An 11,629-nucleotide genomic window follows, 5' to 3' on the forward strand; every position below is an offset into this window, starting at 1 on the left:
ATTTTAACACTTTGAAATAATTTTTGCACATTTGCAAAATGATTTTCAACACTTTCAAAAAATTTCATTTTGCAAATCTTAAAAATGATTTTCAATGGAATATAGAGTGCCTAGGGTCTAACTAAGGTCACCTATGAACTTTTTCACATAATCAATGAAAGTGTACTTACATAGGTCCTATTTACAAAATACATGGAATAAGATCCTTAAATTCTTCAAGCTTGGACTTCATGAGCTCCATGAATATCTTCACAATCTTCAAGCTTGGTCTTAATATGCTCCATGTTCATAGCCAAATATCATCGTCTTGTACGCTTCATGGCTTTCCAATTTGTATCTATTATTGTGCTTAATACTTTAATACCTGTGTACACACTTAGTAGCACAATTAGATGTCTTAGTTTGTCATTATCAAAACGGGATGAAACCTAGAAAAGTCAACAAAGGAGAGATAGAGAGGGAAGAGACTAAGGGAAGAAGAAAGTGAGAGAAAAAGAGATAAAGATAATAGAGGGATAAAAGACATTGGGGCCTATTCAATGTGGGATTGTTGTATGCTGTTTGTTGAGTTGAGTTCAAGATCCTTTTACAATAACCATTACACATGTTTATACCTTTTTAGGGCCAAACCTATATTAATTATATGGTTACAAGCATAAATTTTAAAAAATAAATTATAATAATACAGGAAGTTTATAAAACATTTAAAACCTATTCAAAAATTGAGACCGCTTTATAATATTAAAGATCCAAATTATTATAGTTGACATTTTTGCCTAATGCTTATCCACCTTATTGCTTAATGATAGACGACTTTTGCCTGATGAGTTAGGCAACCATCAGTGCCAAATATTATGGGGAAACTTCGACTAATGATATATTGACCATCATCGCCTGATGACTTATGCGACCATCATTTCCTGGTGACTCTTTGTTCTTTGTTGTCTAGGTGATAAGTGATTCTATCCCTCAGGCGATTTCTGCCTTGCTTGAAGTGTATAACTTATGCCTCTTTGAGGCGATTCTCCACTTAGTCACTTTGATGACTAGATGACATGTGATTCACCTTACCTAGGTGAACTCTTTTTTTATGGCGACTATTTTAACTAAACGATCACCATCACATATTCAGGAGTTGCACAAAAGATGGTATAATCACACACATAAGAAAATCACTATTGTCACGCTATTCTTGATAGAAGTTACAGTGCCTTTTAAAGCCCTTTGCTACAAATTACTATGGTTTAACTGAAACTTAAATTCCATTATTTGTCTTTGCATGCAAAAGAAAGGGAAACTTCATTTGAAACTTAAATGCACATTGCAAGACATTTTGGTGGGGGATTTCAATCATTTACACCACTATTATATTCACTCAAACATGGTAGAAGATACCATTACGAAATGGTCTAGAATGACTTCTTTGCATGCCTTCAACCTATCCTCCAGTTTTACATTTTGAACCTTATCAAGTTTTGTTGATGCATTTGTAGTTAAATTGCAATCATTCCAAACATTATTTCTCATTTTGTTAAAAAGGGATACAATTATCTTTTCAATAATTACTATTATTTGAAGTAGAGAGGGTAATATTTTGTTTTGATTGGTAGGCGAGGGAAACTTAATGACCTAAATCACATCTTATTCACACTTACAATCAAAGATTGAATGGAGATTTCTCTCATAAAAGTTTAAGGCATTTATTTTTTTATTAGATGTTTCAAATTTGAATGTGAACTACTTTTCATTATATAGTACAAGCTAGTTAGGGCTTGAGAGCAAAAATAAAATATATAAATAAAAAAAATGATTTGGGACATGATACTATCAACTAGGAGATTAAAGAGTTTGACTTTTGTTGCTGCCTGAAAATTGAACGTTTTAGTGAATTAGTATAATGAATTAAAAATTTGTATAAATTTAAATAAAATACACTATAAAATTATTGTCAAATATATTCAAATAATAATTGGAAGCTGAAATTTTTATTATTTCTTTCCGTGCTCAAAAACACCAAAATTGAAAAATGAACAGATGATCGATCCACATGGTGTACAACCTTCAACTGCCTTAGTTGCTTGCTGGCCGTGAATGAGCCCGTCTCAATGCTGGCAGTGAATCAGGCGAGAGACGTATGCTTCTTCGCTTGTCTTGTCCCATTGCTCGTTCACTCTCGCTTTCACTTTCTGGGTATTACTGAAAACCCCTTTCTATATCTAAATTCTCCGGCCACCCAAGCTTTCTTGCCCCAAATTTATTCCAATTTATTGTATAATTTTTCAGGATAAGGCAGAGTTCAGATTTTAGAATTAGAGTGCTGATGGTTCGTGAAAATTTGCATTCAAGTCGCCGAAGGATGCATGCTAATTTTCGACTGTGTAATGTATCTGGGTATTCTCAAATTCCCGTTTTCGACTCTGTTTTCCTTGCATGCAAATTTGCACCAGTGAGCTTTGTGTGATTCTTGCACATTGGGTTTTTATTGGTCAGGTATACAACCGAGTTACTGGAGATTCATGCCCAGGACCCTTCATTGCACGTTTTGTTCGTTCCAGGAAACCCAGGCGTTGTTACATTTTACAAGGACTTTGTGGAGTCACTCTATGAGCTGCTGGGTGGAAGTGCTTCTATTACAGGCAATGATACACCAGTGCTCTTGTTCATGTTCTTCTTGTTTCATTTACTGATGTAGGATTACCTACTCTGGGCTTTTGAGTTGTGTACTAATTGGTTGCTTGCTTATGTTGATTGTCAGCTATTGGGTACATATCCCACACAAAAAAGGTGTGCATACTTGCCAATGTAGGGCCTTTCAATGGTTTATACTGTTGCTATTTTGTTGATTTTTATTGAATCGTGCTGGATGCTTTATTTTTCTACGGATTCATCGCTGATTAGCACAATTACATTCTGAAGAGTTCCATATTTGAGCTTGATTATAAGGAAAGGGTGCATCACAAATTGTTGGAAATGGGTTTGTTGCTAAAGAAAGGAAAAAAGGAAAAGAAAAAAGAAAAGAAAGAATGACTGCAAAGGCGTTGATTGCTCTCCACATATGGTTTGTGAGCAGCAACAGAATCAACAAATGGGTAGAGGCTCTTTAGCCATTAACTGCTCGTATATTGATATTGTGTCTGAATTTTTGAATAAATAGCCTTAGCGGAACATTTCTTCTCACACCTGCTTCAGCTTTAGTGTCAGTTCTTATATTCACTTTTACCAGTGCATCTTTGCGTTAGTGAAAATGCTTACAAATTTTTTAAAGGGAATTTATTTTCATTATTGTATTGATTAATTAGCAAGTCCAAAGACTTGAATTTCTCTACTAGTTGACTGGTTTATATTTATTTATTTAATAAGAAAATTGCTTATTTCTTTATGTTGTAATTGATTTGAAAATGATAAGTGTAAGTTATTGTTATGACTTCAGGTTGTTATCTCCTTTTACTCTTCATTTGTCTCATATATTACAATCCTACGATTTACTGGGTTACGTTTCCAGGTAGATGGGTTTCTTGTAAAACCTGTATTGGTTCATAAAGTTATGCATTTAGAATGTTAAATTATAGTGTTGTAAAGCCATAGATAAAATGCGAGATGGTGCTTGTGTGTCAAATAGACACAGGGGGTACATTTTAATTTCCCATTTTAATTTCCTTCTAGCATCATTTTACATGATCAGGCAGCTTGTGGTTCCTGAAGCCTAAGGTAAAATTTTGAAGGCTTAGTACACTGAGACATGAAGTGAAAGGTATTGAGAATCATGCAAAGTATAACCCATGAGACTTGCCCTCTTCTTTAGATTAACATATGCTAGATTGACTCAAGAGTGGGAACTTCTCATAACAGCTGGAAAATTTCTTGCAAGATATGGACTTGCATTGCTTATAGCGAGTGCAGTCTTTACTGTCCGTATCCATTTTTGCCATTGGTGTTGGCAAACCAGAGGCAGTGCAATTATAATATCTAGTGTTTTTTTTTTTTTTTTGCACAATTATAAGACCTAAATATTTTTTTTATTGACAATTTATAACCCTCAGTATTTAAACTGTTTTTGTAATATAAATGACATCTCTCATCTACGTTGCCCTTCAGTATATTACATTTTATGCATTTTTGGAAGATTTTCTGTAAACTGTTAAATGGGTCCGTGTGAGGGACTTCGGTTATTTTATAAATTCTATTGAGCTTTGTCAGTTGAGGAAATATAACCTTATTTTGTTGAGTAATGCCTAAGGCATTCTATGTAGTTCAACTTGTTTTGATATTTCTATTTGTCTTCATTGGTAGCTTGGGTATCTTTACTGAGGTTTTCTCTTCTTGTTAGGACTGGGAACATGGCAATTCATTCTCTCTGCAAGATCAAATTGATCATAAGGTAAACTTTTTGTTTATTTCATAGGTTTTGAGCAAAATTTTGCGCATTGTAAACTTGCCTAGTGACCTCAAATGTCTAGAAAGCAGAGATAATTTGCAAGTTATTGGTCACATATCTTTTATGAACCTTTGAAGTCAGTATCTATTACAATTAACTTGATACAGAAAAATTAATGCCCCATATTCTGTATTAATTAATTTTATCCCTATATTTTGGCCAGCTTAGGTCCCTTATGGAAGATAATTCACACTTTTGGGATTCAAATTTTACTGTTTTATTATTTATGAAGAATTCTCGAGCATTTTCTCTAGTTCCTTTTCTTATTTGTATGCTTTTTTTTTTTTGGTTGCTGTTTGATTAAAGGTGACGCAGATTTAAGTATTTAATTATTGTTGAGATGGCTTATATTTTAATTTGATCTAATGTGTTAGCAGGTGGGATTTATAAAAGACGAGCTTCAGAATATCAAAGTTCCTATAATACTGGTAATCATTTTTCTATTTTTAATAAATTAATGATGTTAGCTATGTTCGTACTTCCAATACAACCTTGATGCTTGTAACTTGGAAGTGCCTATCTGTTTGATGAAGAGAATGGCAAAATCACAAGTTTTCTACAGGGTTCATTATGGATTTGGATTCAATTATGATGATTAATATGTATGAATAGGTTGTTTCATTGGTTTGCAACAGGAGGAGGAGAAGGTGCCTTATTAAGGAATTGGAGTTAGACTCCCCGGGGGGGGGGGGGGGGGGGGGGGGGGCCTCAGGGGTCACACAGATTGGGGTTTTGATCACAAATTTCTATAAGTTGTTGTACACTACTGAATGTAAGGATAGGTTGATGGTTGAGGGGCTTGAATGGAGTTTTATTGGAAGGAGGCTGCAATTTGGCTGGAGAGGCCTTTCGAACTGGAGGAAGTTAGAAGGGCTGTGTGTGGCTTGGATGGGGATAAAACACTGTGTTGGGATGGTTTTACGATGGATTGTTTTTTTGGGGATAATTTGGGCAATGGACATGCTGAAAGAAGACCTCATGAGGTTTTTTGGGGAGTTTTGTTGTAGTGGGGTGGTATGCAAGAATATTAACTCTTACTTTCATTGACCTCATTCCTAGAAAGGATAGGTCTTGGAGGGTGAAGAATTTTAGGCTGATTAGTTTAGTGACTAGTGTTTATAAGGTTTTAACTAAAGTTATGCTAAGAAGACCTAGGGGGGTTTTGGGGGGATACAGTGTGGACTGCCCAATCTTCTTTTGTTAGAGATAGAAAAACTTTAGATGCAGTTTTGGTAGCTAATGGGGTGGATGAGGATGTGAGGAGGAGGGAGAAGAAGGGTGTGGTATTGAATTGGGTTTTGAAAAGGCCTATACATGGTTAATTGGGGATTTCCCGATACAGTGATGCGTAAGAAGGGTTTTGGAACACTCTGGTGTTATTGGATAAGAGGATGTCTTCCATTGTCACCCTTTTGTTTTCTTTGGTGGTGGATGGTTTGAGTAGGCTGGTTCTTCGTGCCTAGGATTCTGGGCTGAATAAGGATATTTTGGTTGGTTGGGAGGAGGTGGTGGTGTCTCATCTTTAGTTTGTGGACGATGCTATTTTTAAAAATTTTTTTTTCTTGAGAACAGTGTTGAGAAGTTTCACAAGGTCCTCTCCTTGTTTAGAAATTTTGAGATTTCGGGGTTGAACATTAATTTGTCCAAAAGTGGTATAGTAGGTATTGGTTTGGTAGGGAGTTAGAGAGCTTTAGGTCTCTAGCTGGTTGCGATTCCTTAGGTTGGCCTTTATCATATCTTGGTCTTCTCTAGGAGGCAAGCCTTCGTTGTTGCTTTCTGGGATCCAGTGATTAAGGGAGTAGGGAGGTGATTAGAAGGTTGGAAGTGGATATAATCTCTTGTCCCGCGCGAGGGTGGGGTGGGTGGTTAGGATCACTCTCATTAGTGCTTCCCTCTCCAATATTCCCATTGTTGTTTATCTCTTTTTGTAATCCTTATGAGAGTGGTTGGGACCTTAGAGAGAATTATGAGAGTTTGTGCTTTGGTTTTGGGAAGGATAAGAGGGATCATTTTTTCGTTGGGAGGCGGGTAGGAAACCTAAGTCTGAGAGGGGTTGGGCTTGGTAAAATGTGGTTTCTAAGAACATCTCCTCAATCAGAAAATGGCTATGGAGGCACCCTTTAGAGTCTGGCTCCTTATAGCATCAGGTTATTAAGAGAAAACATGTAATGCATCAGAATGGGTGGGATACTAAGGGGATTGGCAACGTCACCCATGCAAGTCCCTTTAAGTTTTAGGTATCTTATCCTTCTGTTGTCTCACTCACATTAAAGTGGGTAATGGTAATAGAATTTGATTATGGGAGCATATTTGGGTGGTCGAGACTTCGTTGGAGCTGTTGGTGCTGCATTTGTTTAGACTTTTCTTCTGTTCATAATGCACTAATTTTTAGATTTCTATCTTTCTGAGGGGGCTTTTGGATTTCTGTTCCTTTAGAAGTCTCAAAGAAAGAGAGGTTGTAGACCTTACCTCTTTATTGGTGTGTCGGATTCTTCATTGGGGTGCACAAGTTTGTGGGCTGGGGATTCTTTGAAGTCTTTCCCTTCAAAGTGTTTCCTTATAATCTTTTAAGATCTTCAAATCCCAGCTATCTTTGCCTGAACAAAGCAGTTTGGAAAGGAAAAGTTTCTTCGAAGATTCGGACTTTCATCTGGACTCTTGTTCTTAATAAGATTTATACAAATGATTTGCTACAGAAAAGGAGACCTCATAAAGCTCTTAGTATAGACGTTTGTGTGCTGTGCCATGAGGCAAACAAGACTAATGCACATCTTTTTCTTCACTGTCATGTGGCAAGGTATCTTTGAAACTCTCTGTTTTTCTGTTATGATGAGGATCAGGTTGCTTAGCAGGATGTGTGACTTTTTGTTGGTGATTTTTGGGGGTAAAAGAGGGATGATTTTCTGGATTTGTGTTGTGTTTTCTATTTTGTTAATTCTTTGGCTCGAAAGGAATGCAAGGATCTTTTAAAGATCAGGAGACTTCTTTGCCTTTTTCTTTGGGAGAAAGGCACTTTTTTGTTTCTTGTCGCCATCCTTTTGGGTCTTTTGGGGTATTGTCACTGTCTGATATTCATATGGATTTGAAGGTACTGCTGTAATTTTTTTTTTTTGGATTTCATGGAGGATATCTTATCCTCTTCTTCTTGTAATTATTTCTTTCTTAATGAAGTTATTTATTATAAAAGAAAAACATGAATTATAAGGGAAACACTTATGACCAAATATTTTTTGGAAAACTGGCAGTTTGATGCTCAATGAGAGGGAGAGGGGGCGGGGGGGATCTCACTCCACATATGTTGTTGACGTATTTTACTATGAAATGAAATGCTTATTTGGAAGGTTAGACATGCAAACCACGTGCTGGGGGATTTTTTATAGTCTCTGCCTGCTCAACCTACATGTAAAATCGAATAATTTAAACTTTAAAGCCTTGTGTCACGGACCGCCAATTTCAACTCAATTAATGGGCCACGCGGCACTCGTCGAGGCTCTCCCTTGACAGAGTCAGCCAATAACTACACGTTCAATCTGGTTATCATGAACACTCGAGAGGTTTTTGGAAGCCATTCATAGTCATGAAATATCAGTTCCAATAATAATGAGTTCACGAAGACAAACGACCTTCATACTTAATGATACGTGGAACTAGTTGTTATATTCAATCAACAAGACAACCACACAAGCCATCATCCGAATAATTCAACATCCAATATAAAAATCCATTTCGAGGACAAGTCAAGACATCTCTCCTCCCCATTTAATCGAGGTCACACTGTCAAGCCCTAACATTCTCCCCCACTCACTCTATCGATGACCTTGTCGATATATTTGTAAGAAGACTTCCCATTCTTGTTGTTGTTGACAACTTTCGTCATTGACTACATGTATACTAGGTTATACTCTACATATTTAGTCTCTACTCTATATGACTCATCCACGGTATAAGAGAAATGCAACCACTGACTTGTAAAGAACTAAAAAAGGGATACGACTCATCCACTGTGTGAAGTAACTACAATAACTGACAGGTAAATAACTGAAAAGGTATCCGACTCATCCACTGTGCGAGGTAACTACGACAACTGGCTGGTAAAGGATTGAAAAGGATACGACTTGTTGATTGCATGAGATAACTATGACAACTGACAGTTAAGGATTTGAAAAGGATACGACTCATCGACTATGTGAGGTAATTAAGACAACTGACAGGTCAACAACTGAAAAGATATACGACTCATCCATTCCAGTTGGTTGTCTTTTGGGCATTGAAATCTATTGAATCTCACATTATACAATCGTTCAAGTCATCAGAGGCTTCCAAGTTTCGATAATAACTTGGTCAGAGCATGCAATGTTCACCTTGCCTACCCTTTTCGCGCTTTGGCGTGCCACCCTGCCTACTTTCCTAGGTATTTGGTGTGAACCATTATCCTTTCCCTGCTATACTAACCAAAGCATGCCTTGTTCACCTTGCCAACCCTTTAGCTCATAGTGTGACACCCTACCTACATTCCTGGGCGCTTGGTGTGAACCATTGCCCTTTCTCTGCCATGTTGACTTACCAGAGCATGCAACGTTCACCCGGCCAACCCCTTTTGCACTTGGCATGACACCTTGCCTACCTTCCTGGGTGTTTGGCAGGAACCATTACTATCTCTCTGTAGTCCTACTGGAAGTCCTCTGCTCACTTACCCATCAAATTGTCATGGATTCTTTTCCTATCCTCTGTACGCGCAACATATGTAATGATCTCAATTCACTCCCGTAGGGAGGCCTCAAGCTCTATTGGCTCAACCCCTTGGGATTATGGATTGCATTCGACCTCGATGTCTCTCAGGCTATTCAAGTCTTCCAACAGCTCAATATTCTCTGATAGACCTCAAGCTCTATTGGTCTGTTTCCCGTAGGGAGGCCTCAAGCTTTATTGGCTCTACCCTTTTGGATCATGGATGCCATCACGCCGGCGATGTGATTCAGCCTATTCAAGGCGACAACTCAATACTCTTTGGAAGACCTCAAGCTCTATTGGTTTGCTTCTTGTAGGGAGACCTCAAGTTCTATTGGAACTACCCTTTGGGATGATTGAGGGCATCACGCCCTCGATATGATTCATCCTATTCAAGGCGACAACTCAATACTCTTCAGCAAACCTCAAGCTCTATTGGTTTGCTTCCCGTAGGGAGGCCTCAAGCTCTATTGGCACTACCCCTTGGGATGATGGATGGCATCACGCCCTCAATGTGTTTCCAACTGCTCAATCCTCCTTTCGAATACCGCAAGCTTTGTTTGTCTTTCTCCTTCATAAGATGGGAGATGGCATCATGCCCTCAATGTATTTCAACCTATTCTCGAGGCTTTCAACTACTCCATACTAGGGATTCTTATACATGGAGTGACTTACTCTAGTTCCACAATTATGTTTTCAAAATCATTTTTTCTCTTTGGCGGCCTCACTAGTGGCACGCCTTTCTCTTGAGTCATCCCTTGCCTTACATGCTTCCGTATTGTTTAGTTTTACAAAATTTTAAATTCTCATTTTACAACTTATAGTGTTCATGCACACCGGACTCATGCACACCGTGCTTTGATACCAACTGTCATGGACCACTAATTTCAACTCAATTAATGGGCTACGCAGCACTCGTCGAGGCTTTCCCTCGACAGAGTCAGCCAATAACTACACGTTCAATCCGGCTGTCGTGAAAACTCAAGAGGTTTTTGGAAGCCATTCATAGTCACGAAATATCAGTTCCAACAATAATGAATTCATGAAGACAAGCAACCTTCATAAATGATACGTCGAACTAGTTGTCATATTCAATCAACATGACAACCACACAACCCATCATCCGAATAATTCAACATCCAGTATAAAAATCCTTGGCGAGGACAAGTGAAGACATCTCTCCTCCCCATTTAACCGAGGTTACACTATCAAGCCCTAACACCTTGCACTGTAAGTCTATGCTGACTACCAACGTGGTAGGATAGTGGATTTGATGGTGCCACAATTGAAGTACTTTACCGAATTTAACTAGGAATGCTTAGTTGAAAGATAATAAGAATGAATTTAAATTAAAGATAATACACTGGCTATAATTACAGAATGACAAACTCAAGTGATGGAATAGCTGTAGCTACATTCAACTTTGGTGATACAATTAACTCAAACAAACTCATCCTATAGCTTAACTACTCCTACTGATCTGCTCCTACTCCTAGAAAGAAAATCTTAACAGAATCGGGAATTGTTGAAGCTTTCCCTTTCTTTGATTATCTTCTCCCTTTTATACTTCATTTCTTGAACCTTTATTGGGCACTCCCTCCACTTTGTGATGGGTAAATTCTGTTCCACTTTCTGGTTGCCACAGACATGTCTCTTCTCAAATTGAACAACTTGCTGGTCAGTTATTTGACAACCCTTGGACTCCTGCAGGTCTTGATGTTGGAACAAAAGGGTGAAAAAGGTGTTTACCTCTCAGCCCGCCATGTGTCATAAACAAACTGGTCATTTACCCAAAATTTATGGGGCAACCCCAAACAAAATATGTGATTTGCGGATTGAGTTTCAAGAATATATTGTTCCTTGCCGCAGATTTGATATAGTTTTTGTGGGAAAACGTGTTTAATGACTTGTATTCTATACGTGTATGGTTAGCTATTTTAGGAAATTTTGTAACAGCCCGTATTCCTAGAATTAGGCTGATTTGGTTAGTTTCCTATTCTGTTAGAATATCCCATAAATCATGGGATCTGATATAACCTAGTTAATTTTCCTTTTTTTGCTGCTAGGGTTGATGTATATGGCTTATGTTTTGTGTATTATTCGATAGAATGAAGAAAATTCTTCCACAAAGTGTTTCTCAGTTTGTGTCATGGTATCAGAGCCTAAAGCTCTATTCTGGGATTAAAAACCTCTTCACTCAGGCCTTCATTGCCGAGACCATACTGCTGCTTCTTTGTACCCTGTTTTGCCCTATTTTTTAGTTCTAAAGCAGAGTATTTTTGCACTTTTTCTGTTCAGCCTTCATTGCTGAAATTTCTTAGAGCAGTTTCCATTCTTATTTCTACCTTTGCCAGCCTTCATTGCTGGTGGTTTCCATTTCGAGTGATTGGCCTTAATCGCCAAGAGATCATTGTTCGTGAAGAATGTCAGAGGTTGCAGAGACGACCGCTACATAACAATTGGAGG

The 11,629-nt window shown here is 37.8% G+C and overlaps 1 protein-coding gene across 2 annotated transcripts in view; it reads left to right on the forward strand.

Annotated features, from left to right (window-relative positions):
- The first annotated feature begins 1,965 nt into the window (after positions 1–1,965).
- The window catches only part of LOC131162053 (uncharacterized), a 48,056-nt gene continuing 38,392 nt past the window's right edge, over positions 1,966–11,629 (forward strand). The window contains exons 1-6 of one of the 2 annotated variants that reach the window (XM_058118178.1): positions 1,966–2,190; positions 2,284–2,391; positions 2,491–2,636; positions 2,756–2,784; positions 4,328–4,378; positions 4,813–4,863. In XM_058118178.1, coding sequence (XP_057974161.1) covers positions 2,135–2,190; positions 2,284–2,391; positions 2,491–2,636; positions 2,756–2,784; positions 4,328–4,378; positions 4,813–4,863 — 441 coding nt within the window. In that variant the 5' untranslated portion in view covers positions 1,966–2,134. Of the gene's footprint in view, positions 2,191–2,283; positions 2,392–2,490; positions 2,637–2,755; positions 2,785–4,325; positions 4,379–4,812; positions 4,864–11,629 lie in introns of those variants that run through there. The other variant, XM_058118187.1, reaches the window with a different exon arrangement.

This window comes from Malania oleifera, chromosome 1 (genome assembly GCF_029873635.1).
Source record: "Malania oleifera isolate guangnan ecotype guangnan chromosome 1, ASM2987363v1, whole genome shotgun sequence".
NCBI lineage: Eukaryota > Viridiplantae > Streptophyta > Magnoliopsida > Santalales > Ximeniaceae > Malania > Malania oleifera.